This window comes from Peromyscus leucopus, chromosome 1 (assembly GCF_004664715.2).
Source record: "Peromyscus leucopus breed LL Stock chromosome 1, UCI_PerLeu_2.1, whole genome shotgun sequence".
Taxonomy (NCBI): Eukaryota; Metazoa; Chordata; class Mammalia; order Rodentia; family Cricetidae; genus Peromyscus; species Peromyscus leucopus.
The window spans coordinates 60,231,065-60,257,107 of NC_051063.1; the positions used below are offsets into that span (position 1 = coordinate 60,231,065).

Below are 26,043 nucleotides of genomic sequence, written 5' to 3' on the forward strand. Positions count from 1 at the left end.
TATCCATTGAGCCATCAACCCACACATGACCTCATAATCTTTAACTCTCAGAATCAACAAGTCTTGGTAGCTACTGGTTAAACAGATGGAGAGATAAGTAGGGTAGATGGGATGAATTTGGGTGGGTGGATGGATGATGACTAGTTATGGTTGGATAGAAAGATGGACTGATGAAGGGCTGGAGAGATGGAATAAATGGATGAATGAATGGGTGAGTTGATGGATGGGTAGATAGAGGGATAGATGGGTAGTAGATGGGTGGATGGATGATGGATGGGCAGATGAAGGTATGGTCAGATGGATGGACAGGTAGATGAATGATGGGTGGACGGATTTATGGATGTGTGCATAGGTAGAAGAATATGATGACTCAGTGGATGGTTAGATAGGTAGAGGGATGGAAGAGTGGAAGGGTGAGTGGATGTAGGGATAGATGAATGGAAATGAAGATGGATGAATGAATAGATGGATGGATGGATGGATGGATGGATGGATGGATGGATGGATGGATAGATGCAGGTTTATATGGGTAGATGGATGGATGAACAAACAGGTCATTAGACTGATGGACAAGTAGGTGGGTAGATAGCTGCATGAATAGTGGATGGATGAATAGGTGTGTGTATATGTATGTATGTACAGACGAATACATGAGTGGATGGGTGGTAGGAAAAATGGGTGGATGAATGGAACCTGTTAAGTGTATAACAACCTCTAAGGTTCCTCTGCCCACCCAGGGATCTCCTCTTGGTGTCCTATGCTAATGAGGCTGGGGCCTGATTAATGAGGAATGAGGACTTGCAGCTGTCACCTCATGTTGAGATGTACCTTTAACACTGACCCTCTGATACCTACAAAGTCCTGCACAGGGGTGGCCCCAGGACCTCGGCTGTCTGATTCTGACTGCTGTGTCTATTTCTAAATCCCTCTCATGTTCCCCCTGCAGGTGGAGGAGAGTCCTGAGGCAGGAATCAGGTGGAGTAACTGGACACACGTACTGATGCCTGGGTTTGTTTTAACTGTTCATCTCGTCAGCGCTGAGCCTCTGGGCTAACATGACACATGAAGGGGTGGGAAGGGGAGAAAGCTCTCAACTGATTCAGAAAATGTCTCCATTAAGCCTCCCTTCCCATCCCATTTCCTTTAATTACATTAGCATCTGCAGCAAGGCAGTCTCAGCCGTTGGTGCTTGCACAGACCACAGCCACCCCGCCCAGAGTGGCTAATTGGCCAGTGGGGCGGTGTGGTGGCTGGGTTTCTGCTGTGCTTTTGGCCCTTCCTAATGAGCTGATGAAAGCACTGCACTGCAGCTGCCCATCCCATCACCCCCAGATGGTTTCTGCCTGCTCAATCAAATGAGTGATGGCTAGCCTGTCCTTCTAATGCCCCCCCCCATGCTCCCCACATGGCTGTTGGAGTTCTGATGCACGGGATACCATTCTGTCTCTCCACCCACAAACTCCTGGTTCTACCAGCCTTGCAGGTCCCTTCTGTGGTCAAAGCCAGCTCCCTTCCCATTGCCTTCATCTGTATGAGCAAGTTTGATGGTCTTTGGTTAGTCACAGGAGCAGTGTTTTCCCTCCTAGTGACACTTTGGGCAGCAAGGATTCTATCTTCACCAAAGCTTCTCCTCACAGGCCCCTTCACCCCAGGCCACTGTGGGCAGAACCACCTTGACCTCAGGTGGTCCAGGCATCCAGCCTCACACACAGCTGAGTGCTTCTGAAGCTGGGGACTCACTCCATCTCTTGGCCTCTTTCTCAGTTTCCATGTCTTTCTACTGTGTTTTTCTGAGTGACCTTGCTTTACAAGGCTGCAGAGGGTGTGACCGGGGCATGGTGGCTAGTGCTGGTGAGGTGACAGATGAACACAGTATGGATGTGATTCTTGTTTCTTTTATTGAAACAGCAGGTCAAGGGATACCCACAGCTTGTCTGAACCAACTGTTAATCTAGAATCTTCTACCCTTGGCCAAGAAGATGCTAGTTGGTCCCAGTTTGGTCCCAATCTCCCGTGGTTGGATTGCTATGTGAATCCACGGGGCTTCGGCCAGCTGACCGGAGCCCGATCCTGATGTTAGTTTTGTGATGTGCCTCTGGTGTGGGGCCCTGTCCCTAGCCCTACCTTGTCCTCAGGTACCAGCACTGCTCTGTGGGGAGGTGGCCCTAAGGAGCAGAGTGTGCCTGTATGGCCACCCCATAGATGTGCACACTCAGGACCACCTGTGCATGGCTCTGTGCCCCAGACACGCTCCATCAATGGCACAAGCTGAGAGTGGCCACTGCTTGGCGCCTTACATCTTAGGGTTTTTTTCCCCCACAGGGGCCGCTGCTCCGTGCCTGGGCAGCCCTTCAAGTAGCCATGGCGACAAACAATAAAAAGAGCTGGAGACAATGGAGAGGGATGGGGGGCGGGGCATGGGACTCCTGTTGGCTTTCTTTCCCCTCTTTCCTGTTGAGACTGTCTCACTAAGTAGCTCAGGCTGGCGCTGAACTCATCAGCCCCCTGTCTCAGCCTCCAGAATGCTGGGATTACAGGCAAGTGCTACCACCTCCAGCCCAGACCATCTTGTTTTTGAGAGTGGTCGAGGACAGGTCGGCGTTAATACCAAATCAGACAGCAGCTGTGTTCCTCGGCACACCACTCAGAGAACTGAAAACACATTCAGACAGGATTGCCCACGGCGCAGCGTTCATCATGGCGGATATCACCCAAGCATCCACCAACAGGGAAAACCCCAGCATCTGTATGAACAGTTGGTTTACATGAAACTCCAGTGGGTTGAGCCACAGACGGAAGACAAAGGGCTGCCAATAGCCATGTGGAGGGATCCATGGGAATGGCTGCTGGGGGCGGGGTGAGGGGGGACACTTCCCTTGCAGTAGAGAGGTTTCAGAACCAGTCAGAGGTGGTTCTTGTCAATGTGCTAATCAGGCTGAACTCGGCACCTCAAAATGGCAAAGCACACACCAGGGACTCTTGTCTCAACAACAGTCTCAGTAGGACCCTCAACAAGAGACAGAAGTTATGGGAACAGGTAAAAACTGACCACTAGATCCCCTAGAGTAGTGCAGGGTGCTGGATCCTCCTGAGATGGCCCTCCTCAGATGGGATCTACCTGATCGCCTCTAAGCCTCTTGGCTTCATGGTTGGCTGGGTAGAAGAGTCCTTGTGGGGGACAGCCATGTACCTGTACAACTTTTCCCTTCCCAAGTCACACATGCATCCCGGATCCCTACACCCAGGATGAACCTGCCTAAGACCAGGCATTCCCATAGACCTCTGTCTCAGTGTGGCATCAGAACTGTGTAGGGAACTGTGGCTTGTGACAGAGAAAGGGCCAGATAACGTCGCACCCAGGATGCTCAGAACCATTGCAGCTGATTGAGGCAAAGGGACAGTGGCCTGAACAGAAAAGCTATATGTCAACCTTGGCCTGCCGGTGGAGCCACTGTCCCAGTTCGGGCCCCACCCAGACTTAGGGAGACAGGACACAGAGACCCAGAAGTTCTTGCAACAGTCGTTGCCCAAGCATGGTTTCTGTGGGAAGAGTTCATCACGTACCCTGTGGCCATACTGTGTGCGAAACACACAGCTTTCCACAAACTCCCAACCCCGTGAGCCTAGAACATCTGCCTACTTGGGGGTCTTGCCCATTAAGAAGAGCAAGATTTCCTTAACAAAACTCCACTTGGCAGGAGGCACCACAAGAATGTGGACACACACAGGTGAGGTGGAAGCCCAGAGCCGGGATAGCCCAAGTACTTGTGGGAGGATGGCCATCACTGTGCTTCCGGCCCCCAACTCTGCCCCTCTTTCTCTATTGCTTTCTCTCAACAATGCCATCCTTCCCTCCTCCTTAAAGTCTGCTGCCCTCTCACGGGGGCTCCTCCACAGGCAGTTGCATGCCGGCCCTGTCTGTGACAGGTTCTGAAAACAGTGGCCCACCACGACCTCAGCAGAGGCGACACAGGGACAACGAAGCAAAGGTGTCCTAGAGCCGCACAGAAGGCACCCCCCCTCCCAGGCATGCAGGAACTCCTCAGGCCGGAGTTGCTCAGAAGGCAGAAGCGGGCCTTACCTGGCGGCATCGAAGCTGTCATAGGAACCCACTGTGTAATGCCGGAAGAGCTTCTTGCTGCGGTCCGCACGGGTTTCTGCAGAGGGAAGAGAGACACTATTCAGCAAAAAAGACGGCAGCCCACCCACTGAATGGGCAAAAGGCCGAATCTCCCTGACTTGCCCCAGGCAGGATGACATCCACTCTGCATAAGGACACACCTGGAGAGATGGGGATGATTTGGGGACCCAAGTCTGCAAAATGTGAGGATGCTATGAACCCTGGTTCTGACCAGAGAGCGAAGAGCTCCCTCTAAAATGCAAGTGGAATCCTGTGCCTGCACATGAAGGGGTAAGTGAGACTCTTCAGAGCAGGGGCCATGAGCCTTCCGGCCAGGACGGTGACAGCCGCCTCATGTGCAATCTGCTAGACCTGCATGCCCAAACGATGCTACCCAGGCTGGCAGGCTTCTGGCCTTCTCAGGAATCTCTGATGGTGGCCTTATCCTAGAGAGACATGATCAGGATTAGTATCCTGACGGTGGTTGCTTTCCATTAAAAAAAAAAAAAAAAGACTAAACTAAGCACACATGATTAACGCTTCTAATTAAGCCTGGCTTCCCTGACTCAGCAGATTCAGATGTAAGATCGGTGGGAAATGATACGACTATTGTAATTAGATTAGCAGATGGCACAGGGCTGGGGGGGGGGGACGACTGTGAAGATACAAATGCTGGAAGCAGCACAACGCACAGTGAACCTCAAGGTATTCCCCTCCCAGACAAGATTCCCCGCCCCGCCTCCTTCTCAGGTCCTGTGGAACTTCGGGAAAAGCTGAGCAAACAGCTTGAATAAAAAGCCTGAGCAGGTGAGCCTCCTTCCAGTCCCTTCCCTCTCTCATTCCAAGGTCAACATTTTTTTTTTTTTTTAATTCACCCCTCCCAATGCAGGTTTCTGAGAGAGGTCTCGGGTCTTTACATGCTTAGAGGCAGAGACAGAGTACCCTACTTTTTACAGAGTGTGTGTGTGTGGGAACACCCCACTTCTTACAGGGGGGAACCACCCATTTCTTACAGAATGAGGAATCCCCTCCTGGGGTGGAAGGAGGCATGCCTGAGGCAGGAGCTAGAACTGCATTTCCCAGCTGCCCCGGTGGGCGCTGTGGCTGAATGATTAGTTCTTCTTTAGGAGTGGGGTGATCCCATGCTGGGATCTTAGGCCCCTCTGCTGTCCCTCTCTTTCACTGTCTGCCAGTTCAAGTCTCAAGCCCAGAGGGTAGGGCAACCACAGATGGAATGCAGAGGCCCCAGGCTCAGTTGGCACCTACATGTCTGCATTAGAAACTGAGATCTGTTCCCAGCACTGGGTAAAAAGCCAGGCATAAGAATGTGCAGACCCTGCAGAGGCATGGGAGGTGGGTGAGCCCTGGTGCTCTCACTAACTAGCCAGCCAGGCCTACTTAGAAAGCTCCGGGGTCAGTGAGAGACCTTGCCTCAAAACATAAGGTGGAGAGTGACTGAGGAAGACACACACACACACACACACACACACACACACACACACACACACAGCCTGGGCCTCTGTGTGTCACAGTGGGCGGAAGTATACATTGTACGCTACATGAGGGGGAAAAATCAAACTTCTGTCACACTGGGTCGCACTTTGGGGCTTCTTGGTTCCAGCAGCTCCTGTTGCCTCCCTTCACCGACAGGCAGGGCAGCAGGGGTCCCAGGACTGGCTCACACTTGTGTCTCCACACTCTCCACCTGCTCCTCTGTCACGAGCACCCAAGGCTCCTGCTTACTACACCTCCTGCAGCCATGACATTGTCACCGCTCTCTTCACGGACACTCACCAAGGGCTTCTGTGTACCAGGCCCCACTGGGGTACCCCGTCAAATGCCACCATGGAAACCCAGTTAGGGGTGCACACACAGCTCAGCGGCCACTCGGCCCCTTTACAGTGCTAGTGTTATCCTTTGAAGGCCTGCTCTGGACTGTGGGCCCCCTCACAGGGGCACTCTCTTATTTAAGTTAAAGTTGAAGGCATCTTGGTAGCTTAAATGTCAGGCTGTGTACATTACATCTATGATCAGCCACTACTTGGTCTAGTATTGAAGCCACACAGCATGAAGCCATCAACAAAAATGTGTCAACAACTGTCAGAACATCCCCTCACAATGAAAGCCAAAAGCAATGGCATTTTGCAAACAAACAAACAAAAAAAAAAGCAATTTAAGTTTTAGGAAACACACTCTTATTGAACGGTAAACTGATGGCCCAAAGTGAAGTTGTCAGGAATATAAATTTGTCACTCAGATTTAGCATTAACCATCGATGTGGCGCAGTCTAGAATCATCTGCAAGAGCCTTAGTTGAGTAATCGTCCTTACCAGGTTGGTCTGTGGACATGTCTGTAAGGGTTTGTCTTGGTTGTCTTAATTGGTGTAGGAGGGCCCAGGCCACCATGGGCAACACCTTTTCCTGGGCAGGTGGTCTTGGTTTGTATAAGAAAGCTGGCTGAGCATGAATCTGAGAGTGAGTAAGCAAGCAGCTTTCTCCAGGGTTTCTGCTGCAATACCTTGGCTGTGAGTGAGTTCTCTGGTCAGAGGTAACACTGCATGGAATAGCAAGAAGCATGGCTCCTGGTCTTTGCCTTGAGTTCCTGCCTGATTTCCCTCAGTGATGCATGGTGACCTGCAAATTTAAAATGAAATACTCCCCCTGCCAGTTGCTTTTGGTAATAGTTTCATCACAGCAACGGAATTCAACTAGAACACCCTGTGTGTACAGAGGACAGACTAAGAGGGAACATGCTGGACTGCAGACGTAAGACAGTGAACGGGCCACCACTCTGTTTACACCAGTGACTCCCATACTGTCACTGCCTGAATTCCAACATGCCTGCATGACCTGTGAGCATCTGTTCACAGGGAGGGAGGGGTGACTGGGTGGATTTGATGGATGCCATCACCGAGACCAAATCGCATGCCCACTCCATGTCACCCAGGCTCAAATCAGCACCAGAACCAGTACTTTCCTTCTCTGCCTGAAGGCTGGCTCAGGGACATATCCTGTGCTGTCCTCAGGACTCCAGGACAGGGCATTACCTTGTTTCTCTGAATTGTCCTCCTGACTTACGGTCTAGGGCAGATAAGAGTTACGTGAGGTCATGAGGGTGGGGCCCTCATGAGATGCTAAGTGGCTTCCTAAGAATAAAAAGGCAGACCTGAGCTAGCAGCTTGCCCAGCCTCATCACTCACTACCCTGTGCCACCTGTGGGTAAGGCAGAGTCCCAGGAGTGGGAGGGCTTTTCACCAGACACAGCCCTTGATTTTAGACTTTGGTTCCACAAGTGGAACGGCTTTCTCCTCTAAGCATCACTAAATTTATGCAGTCAGTTCCAGCCATGGCTTCCCCATTCATCAGGGCTTGCTGAACTAACCAAAGGCCCCATCATGCAAATAACCCCAGTCCAGGGCACTGGAGTCAGTACTCATGAGCATGGAGCACTGGCTGTGCTGGGGACTGGTCCAGCCAAGCTGTGCACACCTGCATTACACTTCACGTCAAGAGCAAAGGTGCCCAGATGTGACCCTGTGCAGGGACCACAAAGGCCAGATCTTGTGACCTAAGGGCAGGGATTAGAAAGAGACCCAAGTGACAGGTGACCACGACCCCGGGGGCCAGGTGAAGGAGCTCAGGTATGTTGGCCTTCTATAACTGGGGGAGGTGCCCAGGGCTCAGATCACTGTGGAGGGACACATGGATGTCTGACTATCCCTGGGACATTCATGCTCAGGTCACATGTATGCCAGGGCTAGAAAGGGTAAGTGAGATGCAACGCATAGCCATCAACGGGCCAGAGGACTGCTCATTCTGAGTATTGCTGAGTTGCTCTGTTTCTCTCCATCCCATGTGGTAGTTCTGTGCTGGTTGTCTAGGAAACCAGTGGATGCTGAGAATGGGCGGGGTTTTGACTGGGCTGGAGGGCAACAGGGTCAAGAACAGAGAGGGGAATATGTAGTGGAGTGCATGTGCACATGTGTCAGTGTGTACACACATGTGTTTGTGTGTATGTGTGCCTGTGTACATGCTCATGCATTCCTGTATACATGTTTATGTGTGTCTGAGTACATATGCATGTATATATAAATACATGTGTACATGTGTGGGAGAGTTTGTATGTACAGGCTTACGGTGACTATATTATGTGGGTGTGTGCATGTGTTCATATGAGCAAATGTGTGAGTACAGATGCATATGTGTATAAATGCACACACATGACTGTGTGGCTAAACATGTGTGTACAGGTCCATGGGAGTGTATACGCATTCATGTGTGTGTGTGTGTGTGTGTGTGTGTGTGTGTGTGTGTGTGTGTTTATACAAGTGATTGTATATACATGTGGACCTATATGTGCATGTAGGTAAGAGAAGAATGTGTATACAGGTACACATGTGGGTGTGTATTTGAGTGTATGACCACAGGTAAATGTGTATATGTGTGTGTAGACATACATGTGGATGAGCATCATCACCATCATAATCATAACCCTCATCATCACCATCATCACCACCATCATCACCATTACTACCATCATCACCATCATAATCATAACCCTCATCATCACCACCATCACCACCATCATAATCATCCTCACCAACGTCACCATCCTCACCAACGTCACCATCATCTCCTAGTCACCCCCATCCGTGTAGGGGATTTGCGGATCTGCTCTCTGCTGACAAGCTGCTTGGCTGGAGATCTGCAGCATCATCACTGGTCTCCCTGCTGCTGTGGTCCTCACACAACATCCAGCAGCCAGCCCAAGTCCTGGCTCTGCCTTACAGAAGCAGCAGTGTGGTGATGAGGGACCAGATTCTAAAGCTAGACTGGTGGCATTCCAAGGTCAGCTGTCACCAACTGGTTGCGTGTCTTATCCTTTCACGTGTGATGTGGGGACGGCACCGGTCCCACTCACACAGAGGCACCTGAGGTGGTTGGAGGTGAGGCCAGTTGGGCACACAGTATATGGGAAGTGTGTGCCACTTTGGCTACAGCTATCACATGTCATACCTTAGATTCAGAACTTCTGCCTTTCATAGGCCTTCTGAAGTCACACAGCCCATGAGAGGCAGTGTGGACCCCCAATCCAGCAGTCTAAACCCAGATGGCTATGCTGTGGACACACCTTCACCCAGTTTTAGGATAGATGGGTAGGCTGGGTGGTTCTTGGGACCCTTCCTGCACATGACAGTGGCTGCCTTATGCTACAACCAGTGTTTGTCCTTCACCAGCTGTACACTATACACTGTGTGCCAACCTTTCTAGAAGCTCATAGGATGCATAGGTGCAGATGTAGGGTACAAGTAAGACACGTCCAAATAGTCAGGGGAGTAGAAGGAGGCCCGAGGTGCATGCAGAACAATGGCCAGGACAGATGCACACTGGGACTCATATTCCTGCTTGGGTCTTCAGGGAAGCACCACGTGGCTGAACCTGACACATCACCACCTGGGCCATGGCTGCAGCTCTGCTTCTCTCTGCTTCCTAAGGAGGCAGGAGGCCCTGCTGTCTCTCCTCAGTAGACTTGGTAGAGCTGCTCAGAGCCAGCCACAGGCTTCCCTTATCCTCCAGGGGTCTATATTCCTCAATTCCAGCCACATAGGCAGCCGAGGCCACCACCGTTTCTAGTCCTGGGAACTAGTGGTTGGCATGGGACCCTGGTGTGGCAGCTCCTGCGACCTGATCTGGTGTGAGGCTCTTGCCCTGCTGCTGTGATTGCCACTTCTGAGGCCTCCCAGAGCAGCCTGGCTTTATGAGACGAAACACACAGGCAGACAGCATGATTCAGGGTGGGGCAGCGAAAGGAATAGACAGAACACAGCTGGAGCCCCCCAAACTTCTTACTTTTAACACACATCCTTACTTCTAACATACAAGCCCATCTGTGTCGTTTCCACACAGATGTACTTTAGCCTGGCATTGCTGAAGGCACAGGTCTTGGACAATACATTTATGTACGAGCCATGCACACCGGTGTACCAATGGCTGGAGGCAGCGACCATAGGGAGCAGACAGCCATGGAATGGTGCCAACATAGATTCTGTGAGCACACCTCCTCCCTGGAGAGTTGACCATTTTCCTTTGCCATGTGGGACTCCTGGCAAGGTGGTGTCTCAGAAGCTAGGGTACACCTTCAACCTGTGGGGACATTCAGATGTGGCCCAGGTTGGTCTAAGCATCAAGCTAGTCTCTTGACCAGTCCTATGAGGTGACCCTCAGCCTATGTGTGGAATGCAGCCTTTTTCTGAGGTCAGGGGTAGTGAGTTTTGGGAGAAGGCACAGAGTCCTGCTGCAGAGGCCCCAGGCTTTGGCCTGGAAGGTCCTGAGACTCATTTGTCAGGCATTTTCTGTGTTCCTCATCTCTGTGTGTGTGTGTGTGCTCACATCACACTCCTCAGCTCTCTGATACAATAGAATTATTTACAATATTTAAAAAAGTGTACTTATGTGTATGCCACATGTATGTGGGAGCCAGTGGAGTCCAGAAGAAGATACCAGATCCCCTGTGACTTGGAGTTGCATGTTGCTGTATGCCACTGGATATGGATACTGGGAATCGAACTTGGGTCCTTTGAAAGAGTAGCAAGTGCTCTTAACCACTGAGCCATCTCTCCAGCTCTTGGTGGACCTCAGTCATTAGTTCTAGCCAATGTCAAAGCCATAGTGGCATTCCATTACATGTACAACATCCCAAGAGCACTGTGGGACAGTTGCCCATGAGCACAGAGCCCACATGAGGGACATCACTGCTTTCAATCCAGGGACTCCCAGGGACAGTGTGCAGATGGGACAGGTGTTTGGCAAGAATGTGAACCGTCTTTGCTGTTCCATGCCTGAGACTGTGGGATGCTTGTCATACAGCGTCACCCAGGGAAGGCTGGCTGTCACAGACACAAGTGGCCTTTTCAATTGCACAAGATAGGATATTCTTTCCACTCTGGGCTCCAGCCCAGAGTCCTGACAGCTCTGTACAGCAGAGGCCTGAGAACACCAAGACAAATACTGAGTGGGGACCTTATCAGGATGAAGTCCAGACTCACCAGGAGAAAACTGGAAAACAGCCTAGCAGAGGAAAGGAATGTGTCCTGACACACAGGGACAGAACACAGCACACGGGGGTGGTGGTGGTGGTGCAGACCTGAGTTCAGATCCCCAGCACCCATGTAAAGGCTCAAGGGGCCACACATGCCTGCAACCCCAGCAGTGAATGGGGAAGAGACAGGTAGATTCTTGGAGTTCACTGGCCAGCCAGCCTAGAAGAAAATGGAGAGCTCCAGGTTCACTGAGAGACTCTGTCTCAAATCAGCAAGGTGGGGAGTGATGGAGGACGCTTAGTGTTTCTGTTGGCTTCCATATGTGCACACATGGGTGTCTGCACACGCACATGTATACATCTTAGTATTTCACACACACACAATATAGTACACATGCCTTTGACTAAAAAGAAGTTCTGTTTGTGGATGACAAAAGGGGCAGACAAGTTAGCCAACCAAGGGGAAACAATTTATTTCCTTAACAGTATAGAAACTTCTAAAATTTAAGATCTAATTCACCTACTTTCTCATCTAGCATCAGGGTTCTTCATATAGTGGCTGCCCAGAAATATCTGTAGCATCCCAGAGTTCAGCACTCATCAACCTGGTCCAAGTGATCACCCTCTCTGGTTTGGACTGGGGAAGTAGCTCCCTGTCTCCCTGTTTTCCTAATGATTTGTTCCACCCATCATCTGTGGTCCCTATTGAAGGAATATGAACCCAGCGATGCTACCAGCCCTGCCCATTTCTACACCCTCATCTCCCATCACGGTCCCTTCCTCTTTGCTCCTAGAATACAAGCCGATTTGCATCTCAGGGCCTTTGCATTTGCTAGAACCTCCTTTCTCTAGTTCTGATTTCACTGTGCCAACAGATCTCTGGCTCCTATGACAACCTGACCACGTGGGTACCCAGTATCTCTGGTACATGAACGAACATTGGAAAATTGGTACCTCCATCTGCTTGGTCTGGCTGTGATGGGCTTAAGGCTTTACAGAAAATGCTAAGTTAGTGCCTCCCAGAGGCTGCTAGCATAGTGCAAAGAGCCCATCTGTACTGGGGAACCCCCAATTCCAGCCCTAGCCAAGGCAGTGATCAGGAGGGACCTTCTCACAGGGCCTCTTGGTGCTCCTGCCTCACCTAGAGAGAGAACAGGATATTTACCTTAATGGATGTTCTGGGTGGGTGATCCCTCATGGCATACATCCCAGGTTAATTGGGGATCCCCCTCTCACAGGAGGCGGCTGCGAGCCCTCCCCACAAGGCAGCATTTAAGCTGATATGCCCTAAAAATGCCACTCGGAAAATATCTACATGGAAAGGGAGGGGGGAATCTCTAGAAATTCCATTTCATACACCCCTTGGGACGTGTGGAAGGCAGCGACAGATTTCATGACAGCCTCCGATTGTCAGTAGTTAAAATAGCCCCTTATGCAAAGCAGCCAGGAGGAGGTGCCTGCAGCTTGGCAAGGAAGCCAGGGTGGGGCATCCTGGGAGACTCTGTGGCCTCCCATGCAGAGTGCCTTTCTGGAAAAGGGAGCAAGAAGAGGGACTTTCTCCAAGAGCAGCGGGAGTGTCCTGAAGGACCAGAAGGATGTAAAGCTCTCACACCACAGACATATTCCCTGGGGTGGTCCCTCCCCCACAGGATGCCAGTGGACAGATAGATGCTATGAAGCACGTGAGACAGTCCTCCCCACTCATCACCCCTTCCCTTCCCTCTCCTCCCTTCTCCTTCCTTCTTCGTTGAAGCGATGGGGATGGATCCTAAGGTCTCACATGTGTTAGACGAGCCCTCTATCACTGAGCCACACCCCTGCCCCTGAGACAGTCAAGACAAACTTGAACCTCCATTCTTTCCTGGCATTCTGATCAAAGCAGGAAAGGTCCTCTCAGGAGCCTCAGTTTCCCTATCTATAACACGGTCCACAGCAGAGTCTACAATGCGCGGATACAGTGAGAACAGGGCACAGACACTTCTGCACCGATCTTTCCCTAGTCCTGATTAGCCTAGTCCCCCTTGGCCAGTGCTGTTTGTCCAGGAGCCCACTTTGGTGTGTCTGGCCTACAGCCAAGAGGAATTTGTGCCCCATATGATGCTCTGTTTGTTCTTGCCTGGGCTGAGAAAGTCCTATACCATCCAAGCCAACTGAATACCACCCCAGAGACCTGAAACAGAGGGTGTGGACACCCTCTGCTCCTGGACATCCTGCTCAGGTGAGGACCCAGTCTTCAGTAAGCGGAGAACAGAGGTGGACTAGGGATTGCACAGCGACAGAGTGCTCGAGATGCTTGGCAGCTAGGACATGGCCATGCTGCTCCAGCTCCCCGGAGGACCTGCTTGCCCCTGTGTTCTGCCCTGAGTGGCTTGAAAGGCCCAAGCTGAGCCCTTCAGATTGAAGTATATTTTGTTACTTAGCCAGCTCACATGCATTTCTTTCCACTCAGCATCATTTTAAGCAGAAGCACTCTAGGATGAGTCAGGCTCTGATTGCTGGGCCATGCAGCCTACAGTGCCGCTGAATGGCTTCATCTGGACATGGCAGGGCTTTGGATTGTTCCTAACCACACCAGACTTCACATAGCTACGGCTTCCACACCCACGAGTCCTATCAACCTAAGCTTAGTCTGAAAATATTTGAAAAATCGGGGCGGGAGAGAGAGCTCAGTGGTTAAGAGTACTTGCTATATTCACAGAGGACCCAAGTTTGGTTCCCAGCATCCATGTCAGGTAGCTCACAACTGCCTGTAACTCCAGCTCCAGGGGGATCCAACGTCTCTACGTTCTACAGGTGACTGCACATGACCCCACACAGACATAATTAAAATTACTAAAATTAAAAAATTTAAAAGACCATATTTGGAAATCACTACATGTGCACCCGAGTGTGAATAGGTTTGTTTGTTTGTCTTGGTATTTATTCCCCCAAACAATCCAGCATGATAGTGTTCACGGAGCACATACACTGCATTGGGTGTTACAATTGGGACCTGACTTAAAGTGTGTGGAAGGGTGGTGGGACTTAGATGAGAAGCCTGTGGCATGCTACAGAAGGGATTGCAGTGTCAGGGGGTTCAGTCCTGGAGGCCACCCCCAGTTGATGCAGAGGAATGGCTACCTTTGGTGTTTCCCATGACAATCAGCAGCCCTGCACCCATTCCCCAATACCCCCAGGGGGCAGCACACCCCTCAGCCAGAATTCCTGTGCTGGCCACACTTTTAAGTTACTTTTTGCTGAAGAGATGGCCAGACAGAGAGCACTGGGCACATGGGCCAAGTGCCTCCTGTGTCTGTGATAATGACAGGGAGACCCCAGGATTCTGCCCTGGATGCTGGCTGGAAGACAACTTCAAAGGTAGATGATTCTCTTGCCATGATGGAGGGAGCTGACCCTCCTAACCCTTGGAAGGTCAAGGGTGATATTCGGAGTGGGTAAATTCCTTTCCAGCAGAGCTGGGTGGCAAATTTCCCTTGTTTTGATTGACAAGAAGCATAGAAAGTATGAAAGAGGTGAACAGCAATGCCAGGCATCTTGAAGACACAATTTAATACAAAAGCTCAACTTGAAATGCACGTACACTGTGCCAGGGGAACATGGAGCACAGTGGTGTGCTGGTCTGAGTGGCCAGAGCCCCCAAATACAGGGAAGATATGCCACATGACTCTGGCCAGGTAGCTTGCCTGCACTACTGTCTGCCTTGGAGAGGAGCAGGCCACTGCTGCTGAGTCCTTCATGGGAGGAGGGTCCATGAGTATCTTCTTGAGGTCGTATTTGACCCAGCCAGGACATGGCAGGAAGTCACAGAAAGACAAGGCAACAGAGGGGACAATGGCCAGATGTGAGCTGAAGGCCTGCTGAGCCCCTTCCCTGGGTGCCCTGTACATTAACATCCAGACCCAGGCTGGATGGACACAGACGCTCCCTGGCTTACAATGGCATGAGGTGATCCCAGGACCATCGGGCTGTTTTCCTCTCCCATCCAAGTACTAACCAGGCCTGGCCCTGCTCCACTTCCAAGATGAGGTGAGACTAGGTGCATTCTGGGTGGGAGAGCTACGGATTCTACACTGTTCCGATCTATGCCATGAGGCCACTGGCATTCGTCCTCTCAGGCTGTTGGATGATCTTGCCCAGCAGGAGCTAGTGTGAATTCTGAGCACGGGTAACACAACTGTGGCTGAGCTGTGGAGCAGGGCAGGTCAGAGATAGTAGATATCTGTGTTAGTCACTTGTCCCCTCACTGTGACAAACGCCCGAGAGAGCGACTTAGGAGAGGAAGCATTTACTCTGACCCACGGTTTGAGGGCACAGTCCATCGCGGTGGGAAGGCACGGAGGCACAAGTGTGAGAGCAGCTGGTCATGGTGCAGCCATAGTCGGGAAGCAGAGAGAGAGAGAGATGAATGCAGGTGTCCCGCTTGTTTTCTCCTTATCCAGTTCTGGACCCCATGGGATGGTGACCCCCACATTCAGGGCGGTTCTTCCCTCCTCCATTGACCTAATCTAGAAGCTACCTCACAGACACACCCAGAGGCTTGTCTCCATGGTGATTCCAGGTCCTGTCAAGGTGTCAGTATTATTCACATGCCTCTATATCTTATGAGATTTCAACTGCTGGTCGTCTATCATGGTAGAATCCCACTGTGAGCCAGGGGGCAGTGAGGCAATTGCCATCCCACCCCACAGATGGGGACACAGTGGCAGAAAGCTGTGAAGGAAGAAGGACTGAGTCCCAGTGACCTGCATGAGCTGACAGATCAAGGGGCTGTAAGTAACTAACGGGGAATGTCCAGGTAAACCCCGGGGACTTAGGGCTGGCAAGACAGCTGGTAGCTGCTGAGCATGGAGATCTGGGAGGGAGAAGGGACAGAGGCCCTGACAGAGCTTGGGGATGCCACTGGAACAATGGCTTCCAAAGACTCTGAAGGAAGTCACCTGAACTGTGTTTACTCCAGGACGTACTTAGGGGCCTGGAACATGAGAGATGCTTCTCTCCCTTGAGCACTGGAGAAGGATCCTGGTGGTGACTCAGCCAGGGCCAGAGGGGCAGTGGTGAGGCCATTTTCTAAGCTGAGACACAACTGGAGTGCTTGCTGAGCATGTCATTGCCTGTGCCCTAGACACACTCCTTCTGAGATGAGCACCTTGTTTATTTCCACAGAATCCAGCTCCTCTCTTAGTTCACATTCTTGGCTCCCAGCTCAGTTCCTTTCTGCTGCTATAACAAAATACCCAAGGCCAGGTTGTGTATTAAGAATAGAAATGACTCTTCTGGCCATTCTGGAGGCTAGGATGCTCAAGACCAAGGTGGTGCTGACTTCCTCATGTGGCAGAAGAGCAAGAGAGGGTCGTGCGCAGCCTCCGCATGAAGGATGGAGACCTACTCACATGGGCTGTGATGTCAGGACTTTTTTTTTTTTTTCTAATGGTCCCACCTTTTCACCTGGCCACCCCACTGAGCACATTTTACCCTGTGGGTTTTGGAGAACTGTTCAGATCTCCTGCAAAAGGCTCAGAGTTCCAGGATGTTTGGCTCTGGCTCACCCGTCCTGCTCTGAAGCCAACTCCCTGCCCAGGCTCCTGTGTTTCCTGCGAGTTTTATTCATTTTTTTATTTTGTTTTCTTGAGACCAGGTCTTATTCTGTAGCCCAGGAGGGCATGCAACTCACTATGTTGCCCAGGATGACCTCAAACTAACAACAATCCTCCTGCCTCAGCCTCCAACGCACTGAGGGCATAAGCACCAGCCAGCATGCCCAGCTCCTCTGCAGGCTCTAATTCCGACATCATTCACCCAACTCAAAACACAAGGGCTGAGGGCAGCACTAAGGACAAAGACGAAACCGTCTTCTTTCTTAAAACAGTCACTGCTCGGCTTTCTGCCAGTGGAGAAACTCACTAGGCCACGCCCCCTCCGTCATCAGGCCGGGCTAGAGCTCTGTGACCTCCCTAGGGCTGAGTGGGTCTGGAGGGGCAGACCCAGGCTGGGAGCTGGTGCCCTTTTCACAGACTGAAGTCCACCCTCATCGTCTGCACAGTCTCTGCTCTGGCTAGTGGAGAGTCACACTGACCCACCATGAGGAGACAAGGTCCAAGGACCTCAGCACCCAGAGTCAGCGGTACAGAACCCTGATGGGAAGAGAAACACTTATGGCACAGAAGTGGGATCTGGGACCTACTCTATGCACAAGTCTCCCTCCTAAATCAGTTGCAGGTTTTTTTTTTTTTAATTTTAATTTTATTTATTTATTTTTAAGTACTTCTGGGTTCCAGGAATCAATGTAGCAGGGGAAGAGAAGCAAACGAGGCCAAGGTGGTCAGAATGCACACGTGCACTGTGCACCACACTGACCTAGTGACAGAGAGCAGACTCACACATGGGCACTGTGCACCACACTGACCTAGTGACAGAGAGCAGACTCACACATGTGCACTGTGCACCACACTGACCCTATGACTGAGAGAAGACTCACACATGGGCACTGTGCACCACACTGACCTAGTGACAGAGAGCAGACTCACATGGGCACTGTGCACCACACTGACCTAGTGACAGAGAGCAGACTCACACATGGGCACTGTGCACCACACTGACCTAGTGACAGAGAGCAGACTCACACATGTGCACTGTGCACCACACTGACCCTATGACTGAGAGAAGACTCACACATGGGCACTGTGCACCACACTGACCTAGTGACAGAGAGCAGACTCACATGGGCACTGTGCACCACACTGACCTAGTGACAGAGAGCAGACTCACACATGTGCACTGTGCACCACACTGACCCTATGACTGAGAGAAGACTCACACATGGGCACTGTGCACCACACTGACCTAGTGACAGAGAGCAGACTTACACATGGGCACTGTGCACCACACTGACCCTATGACTGAGAGAAGACTCACACATGGGCACTGTGTACCAACCACACTGACCCTATGACTGAGAGAAGACTTGGGGGCCGGCAGCAACACAGACTTCTCCTCCTACAGTCCCGGGGCGCAGTCTTCCAGGGTGACCCATGAGATGTAGTTAGGTTGTGTCCCCTTTTTGAAGGCATTTTTGCAGATGTATCCTTCCGTCGCCCAGCCGCTTGAACAGATGTGTTCCTTGGAGCTGGCTATGGCCTGTCCATTCTCTCATGTCTCATCACTGTGACTCTGACCTCTACTCCATCTTTTTAAGGACTGTTGGGGGGTCACACAGAAGCCATCCAGATATCCAGGGGCCTCAGGCTCAACAGACAGCAACCTGGATTCCATCAGTGACATTGACTCCCCTTGGCCACGTAGAGTGGCACGCCCACAGCTTCTGGAGATCAGGAAGTGGCTGTGTTCAAAGGCCACTCCTTTGCCTTCCACTGCCACAGACTGAGGCCACCTTTGCAGGGCAGCATGGCCAGAAAAGCACCACTGGAAGTTTTGTTCAAATCTCCAAGAGCTCTGGGACTCCGAACGCTGGAACTCAGCATTGTGCCACTTAGCACTCTGGGACTTAGAACTCTGTGAGAAGCACTTGACCACAGAGTGGTGGTGGTTCATTGCTGTCCTCAGTTATATAGTGAGTGTGAGGCCAGCCTGGGTTACACAAGATCCTAGCTCAAGAAACAGGGGCTGGAAAGATGGCTCAGCAGGTAAGAGCACTTGCTGTTCTGGCAGAGGACTAGGCATCAATTCCAAGCATACACATGGTGGTTCACACCCTTCTGTGACTCCAATTCCAGGGGATCCAGTGTCCTCTTCTGGCCCCTGTAGGCACCAGGCACATTCTGGTACACAGAGCAAAACATGAATTCAAATAAAAACTCAAACCTAAACAAACAAAGTATCCAAACCAACCAAACAACACATTAAAACCAGATTTTTCTTATGCTACTACAGTGGGACCAGGTCTTGGGCTCCATGCTCTGGACTCTACCTTTCCTCATTCAACAGGGCCAAGGTCAGCATCTTCGATGGACCAAGTGGTCCATCTACACCAACCAGCCTTTGTGGGATGACCTTGCCAGCTGACAGAGCTTGCTCAGTAACAACAACCCAGACCCTGGAGATTTTCCATCTACACACTGGGGCTAACACTCACCTCCCTGAATCACAGTGGTTCCTAGGAGGCAGAGCTGCCTATGTGGTGGGGTATGGAGCCAAGAGACAACTGAGAAATCACTTTTGTTTATTTCCAGCTCCCTGGAGCATGGCACTCTGCCCTGGTGTGTGCATGCATCTGTGGTGTGTGGAGTCTACACGTTCCTCCCTCCCTGGACCAGCTCTATCTTAGCATCTGGCTATGGACCCAGAAGCAAGCAGAGGAGAAATGTGTCCTTGAAGAACTTCATGGTCTGGGCTGGGAGGACAGGTCAGTCAGCAGAGGACCTGCTGTGCAAGCGTGAGGACCTGGGTTTGAGCCCCGAGCCTACCTTAAAAAATGCTAGGCCTACTGGTGTACTCCTCCCCTCAGTGGCGAGGCAGAGGCAGGAAGAGCTCTGGGACTTGCTGGCCAGCTAGTCCAGTCTAGTTGGCTAGCTTCCGGCCAGTGAGAAACCCCTGTCTCAAAAACAAAATAAGGTAGGAGTCAGCAAGATGGCTCAGCAGAAGACAGTCCCAGCCCGGTGAGCCTGAAGATCCAAATGCCACGGCAGCCATCTGTAACCCCAGTAACCCCAGGTGAGATGGGAGGTGGAGACAAGAGAACTTTCTGAAGTTCACAAATGGGCTAGCCTGGCATATGCAGTGCAGAGGAAACACCAAGAGACCCTTCTTCCAACTTCTGAAAGTTGGCCACTGAAGTCCACATGTGCTCCATGACACATGGTGTGCAACACACACACAACACATATCAAACATAATATGCAAAAACAGACACACACTTCACATGTGTGCATTTCACATACACATCACACACATACATACCATACACATTTGACATACATACTTACACACACATATCACACACATACAAATGCATATATTACACAAACTAAAACATTTTTAAAAAATCAAGGTGGGGGCTGGAGAGATGGCTCGGTGGTTAAGAGCACCTGCTGCTCTTTCAGAAGACATGAGTTTGATTCTCAACAGCCACCACTCAACCCCAGAGCCAGGGGATTTAACACCTCTGCCCTCTAAGGGCACCAGCATTAGTGTGAATACCCTGCTCCCACACATGTACATAATTAAAAATACAAGTAAATCTTTAAAAACATTTCTTTAAAAAGTCAAGGTGGACAACAGCTGAGGAATGACCCCTGAAGTTGAGCTCTGGCCTCAGCACACCAGTGCACACAGGCAGGTGCACAGCACTCACACATACACTCACACAGAACCTCCAACTTTGATTCCCTCAAGGTAGGCACAGGTGCAGGGAGACATCAGGTCCCTAGGACATGAGTCAATGGGTACTAAACCATCTGGCATTGTGCCAGAGCCAAATCCAGTGTCTAAAACCAGAGCCAGAGGAAGGAGGTTGCCAGCACAGGAGCTGCCTGCCCCTCCCGGATAAACACAAACCACTTCAGAGAGGTGGTTCCCCGGCAAAGAGGTTTTCTTCCCAGTTCTCCTGGGAATCTGCTAGCAACTGAAAACATCTTATGGAACACGAGCTGAAGGCTGACTTAAGGGACTGTCAGGCAGCTGTCACTGTACAAAGTGACATTTTTACCAGGTCTAGCTGTGTCCCTTGGTCTCTCATGGACTCTCAACGCATCAGGGCTCGTGTACAGACAGAGCAGGACCACGGAGCGCCAGCTCTAAGCACCACGCCAGGGAGGGGGGGGCATAATTACTAATTCAGGGCCCTCTCTTGGGCTAGTGTACGGGGCTCTCTTGGATGCTCAGCACACTCACATGTTGGAGAGCCTGTAAGGAAGTGGACTGTCAACTCCCTGCTTGGTGGGGATGTGCTGTGGTACCCTAGGAGCAGGTGCTGAAAGCATCACTCTGTGGGAGTGTTGAGACTATGAGAGGTAGGACAATGGGAGATGCTCTGCTCCTGGGGATTCTGCCCTCAGAGGGATGAAGGTGGCTGCGAGGGACCCCAAGTTAACTCTGCTGAGAGTCACTGTGAGTAAGCTCAATTTCCTATCTGGGTGTCTCGGCTCATGCAGCTTGGATGTTGAGAATAATCCGTTTTTTCTTTGCAGTAACGACAGAAAGAGTACTTGTGTACTCTGGAAGTGGGGTTCCAGAAAGAGGACAGGGAGGGAGGGCTGAGAAGGGACACCATGACAGGGACCTGCTGGAAGTTGTCGCCTGTCATCAGACACCATGTGTCACACACACTATCCTAGTGTGAAACACACAAGCTCCTTCTCTGCCCCAGGCCTGACTTAACCAAGCATCCATCAATCGCCCTTCACTGAGCCACCGAGGGCACCCAAGGCTGCCCCCAAAGTTCTAGCGTCCAGGCTTTAACTGATGCTCTACATGGCTCCCCCTCACAGAATCAGAGGCCCCAGCCCACTCTGGGCTGAGGGCTTTATGCCTGCACACACCCTATGTTGTGGTACTCAGCAGCCACTTTCTCATGTGGCTTAGAAACCATGCTCCCTCCTCTCCCAGGAGTAGCTGAGGCCCTGGCCAATGAGATGGAGCAGGGTCTGCTGAGTGAGGCTTCCCTTAGTCCCACCACACCTCCTAGGAGCCAGCAGCTTTTTGGTACCTACCTTTCCCTAACTGCAGTGAGGATGAGGCTCAGCAGCCACATCAACACCCTGGGCATCCTGAGGGCAAGCAGGACACAGAGAGTCAGAGTCCCAAGTGGCATCACAGGTCCCCATGTCCACCCACCTGTGCTTCCTGACCTCCTGTTGAGGAGACCATGAAGCCCGAGACTCCCAGGTACGACCACACTATTCTCAGTCACAGGCGCTCCTGCCCGCATGGCCACGCCCTGCCTTTTAAGCCACCAACACCCAGAGGAGAGTCGTGTTTTCATTGTAAAAGCTCTGAAGAGGACAACGAGGCACAGAAATAACCCCGTGACCAATGGAGGAACGACAGAGCTCCCCAGGGCACTCTGCTGAACTCATACAGCTGTCCCAGGCCTGTTCTGTCAGGAGACAGCTGGGCAGGACTTGATTACCTCCAGGGTCAGCTGTCTTCTGAGGGGTAGACCTAGGATCTGAAGCTGGGGTTGGCCTGATTCTATGAGTCAAGGTCACCCCAAGGCACCTAGAGCATCTGTAAAGGACAAATCTGAACAGTGAGCCATTTGCCTTAAGTAACACTCCCACGATACTGTTTTGAGATTTACTAGGAGTACAGGAAAAGGTGGGCATCCTTGGCTTTGAGGAGAGGGGTTCACAATGACCCTCCCCTTCCTTATCTTGTCAGTGCTGGACTCATCTAAGACCACACATGCTTCTATGCCTCTGTCTCCCTTGGCCATCCTCCTGAGCTCAGGTGATAACTCTCCTGAGTGCCTGGTGCTCACAGTGATGCTATCTGGATTTTCTCTTGCTTACCTCTGCCCTCTTGGCTGCTCTTTGGCTGAGGGGAACTGAGGACACTATGGTGGGGGGGGGCTGGGGGGAGTAGTTTCTGGGGACGCTGCCCAGTGACCACCCTCCCAAATTGGTTGAACAAATGAATAAAGCTGTTGGCTGTCAGCGAGGTGGTTTCTGCTCTATAGTAATTAGAAAAAAAAAAGGAGAAGAAAGAAAAGAAAAATCAACCCAAGAGGCTCTGTGCAAGCCTGCACACCCGATCCATAGAGCCAAACTGGCAGTGTGAATGGAAATTACAGTAAATGGATGAATTGGGCATGATTTGCACGCAGCTGATGAGCTTGGCTGGGTGTGCCCTGTCAAGGTGGCCTCTGGGGATCTAGGAGCACATGGTTTAGAGGAGAGGCCAGGGGAACCCTCACCTCAGACCCCAGCAGCCTACAGTTGAGTGACAGCGGGAGGGGAGGGGACTCCCATAAGAACAGGTGGGACAAGACTTTCCTGTCCCAGGGTCAACCTAGCTGTTGTCCCCAAGACAGCAGAGCCTTCCGTGCTCTGTCATGCCAAGTCATGTGGACCGGGCCCCATTTTGTGTGCCCGAACACACAGCCTCTGTCCAATGTCTGCTCTTCTAACATCTGGTCTTGGGTCTTACTTCACAGCTGGCCTCCACCCCCAGGGAATCAGAAATTCTCAGATAAAACAGATGCTAATTAGCACTGCTCTTAGTGGATCAGCCTGGTGAACAAACCAACCCTCCTTGACCCCCTTCCAGAAAGCAGGCTCTATCACTCCTAGAGAAGGCTCCTAGAGGTGAGGTCCAAGGCCTACAGGCTCACAGGTTGGAGAAGTACAGCCTGGATATAAATTTGGGATCCGGACTGGAGGCGGGAGGATCCTTTTAGCTTTTTAATCTTTTTTAAGGACACCGGCAGCTGAGGCTTGGGAACTAGGGCACTGAGAGAGGAGACCTGTTGAACAGGAGGAAGCTGCAGCCTCCTGTGGGAGGGACCCAGGGCTCTGCAGACTGCAGCTTCAGCATCCACACCTTGGCTCACCAGAGCTCAGGACCACAGGGTCTCAGAGCCCACCCCTTGTCAGGGTGGCCTTTGGTGAGGGTTAGGTGGTCCAGATAGAAACAGAAAACACATAGACTCCCCCTAGCCATGACCTTAACGGGCAGAGGTCAGACTCCCAAGCTCTCATTCCCTGCCAGTTACCAACACTGTAGCTCCTGCCCAGAGGCACAAACTCCACAGGTGACCGACAGAACCCAGAGCTGCCATGCAGTGAGAAGTGGGGCCTGGGATCACTAGAATCTTGGCAACTCACGTTTATCTTTGCATCCCTCAAAGTGACATCCAGGAGTGGGGGTGAGATGCCTATTTGACCAGGTCCCTGAGCTGGCTTGAACCCCAGCCAGGCAGCGGCTGCCGTCAGCTCCTGTTCCTTTTTTTCTTTCTACTGCCACACCACCAGAGGGGCAGGGAGTCTACTTGATTAAAAAAACAATAACAGAAGCCAAACTGGCCACGCTTTCTCTGAAGAAGGGCAGCGCACATCCCTGTCCGGGCTTGGGGGACTTCTTGTATACTTTGCAGGGATCCCGAGCCATGGATGCCTTTTGTCCACACCTCATCACATAGCCAACCCCCTCGGCACAGCATCTCACTAGGAATAGATGTTCAAGTTGGACTCAGAAACCCACCGGTGCTCAGAGAGACACTCGAGGATACAAACAGGACCTTGGGAGTCTCAGGCACAGAGATGCCTGCATCCTGGGTGATCTGCCAGCCACCTTTGTTTTCCTCTAATCGGAAGTAAGAGAAAGCCATGATGGAGACAATAGCCTCGAGGAACCTAGGCACCCGGAGCAGCACATTCTAAGACACACAGAGTATAGACTGATCAGCCTGCTGCCTACACCGCACATGCCACCATCTCAACAAGCGCCAGGAACCCCAGAGTTCCGAGTCTACTGTCTCCGCTACTCCAGCAGAGAACAAAGACACTCATGTCGGCCAACCCCAAGCAGGCTGGGGAGGTGGCACCATACCTCCAAAATGAACTCTCTTCTTGAACCGGGAGTTCTCAGCCATCGTTCCTAACCTGGGTATGACCATCTCACTCAGACCGGTCCCTCGCCTCTTCCTCCTCTGGGTCCATGTGGAGAGTCCTCGGGGCTGGCCTCACTTACTATTCTCTGTTAATCCAACAAGGAGTTAAAAAAAAAAGTTGCAGTCTTCTATGGTCAGAATTTAAGGAGAAAAGGAGAAAAAAAAAAAAAAAAGAACAGATCACAGGACTAAGAAAGACAACCCCAGAGTTTAATCCACGAGGAGGTTCACGGATTTGACTTTTGAAGATGGAAAATCAGGATCGGCTGAAAATTCGGTTCTTTGACACAAGTTGTAGCTGCAGACTGGAGCTGCATCCTTCCACTTCCTCACTGTACCGGGGATTTTTTTTCTCCTAGTGCCGGTTTCCATGGCAACGCATCAGTCACTAGTCTAAATAAGTACGGGTGAAGGACGCCTGAAAAACCAGTGCAATTACGCACGCCATTAGCAGGGACAGGAAAATGATTCAACCACTATTAGCAGGGGCCAGAGGTGTCACTTATAGGCAGTGACCGTCCTTGTCCTGAGTAATTGCTTTCTCATTTTGGAACACGGCATTTTCTCCGCCTGGGCATTTTTCCTGCTTTCTGTGCAGTGGACAGCAAGGTAGCCACATCACCTCACGGAGCTGACGCCAAAGAGGAGGCCTGGGTCTCAGGGACAGTGTCCCCTTCCAGGTGCTTGGGACTTTTGCCAGTGCATGGGAGGTAGATCTGGGGTACATTCAGACATGCTGCAACTTCAGCCTGAAGGATCCTGGTGGCCGAACACCAGGTTGAAGCTCAGAGGCAGCGCTGGGTGCTGGGGTTCAGGGTGGGGGGTGAGCTGGCCACTTTCTGAGTACTCTCCACTCCTTTCATCCCCAGGGATCGAAGTCCCATAAGAGGGCAGGGAATCTCGTCTAGTTGCCCAGTTTGTCATTTCTTTCTCTTAATTTGATTAATTAAAAAAATCTCATTATGCTTATTTTGGAGACAGAAGGTCTAGCTATGTAGCCCAGGCTGGCCATCCTAGGAATCCTCTTGAGTGCTGGGACGACAGGTATGTGCCACCATACTTGGCTTCCCATTTTAAAAAAGTACCTGTAGAGGAGCTTGCTATTCAGCCTGAGACAAGAGCCCTCTCCTTTCTGAGCTGCAGGTGAGTTAAAAAAGGGTGGAAAGGAATGTTCATCCAATGTCCTTCTACCCCTGGAGAGGCTGAGTGGGTGGGGAGAGTCGTGTCCCAGCTGTGTGACCTTGGGCACATCTCCAACTGCCTTGACTTGTTTGAGGAGCATAAAATCGAATTGTCCATAAGATGGGATGCTATAGGCAT

General features: G+C 51.4%; 1 protein-coding gene across 7 annotated transcripts in view; it reads right to left on the reverse strand.

The window, feature by feature from the left end:
* The window catches only part of Shank2 (SH3 and multiple ankyrin repeat domains 2), a 471,427-nt gene that overhangs the window by 170,851 nt on the left and 274,533 nt on the right, over window positions 1-26,043 (reverse strand). For all 7 annotated transcript variants that reach the window (XM_037208746.1, XM_037208750.1, XM_037208747.1 and 4 more), the window contains one exon: window positions 4,082-4,157. In XM_037208746.1, coding sequence (XP_037064641.1) covers window positions 4,082-4,157 — 76 coding nt within the window. The remainder of the gene's footprint in view (window positions 1-4,081; window positions 4,158-26,043) is intronic.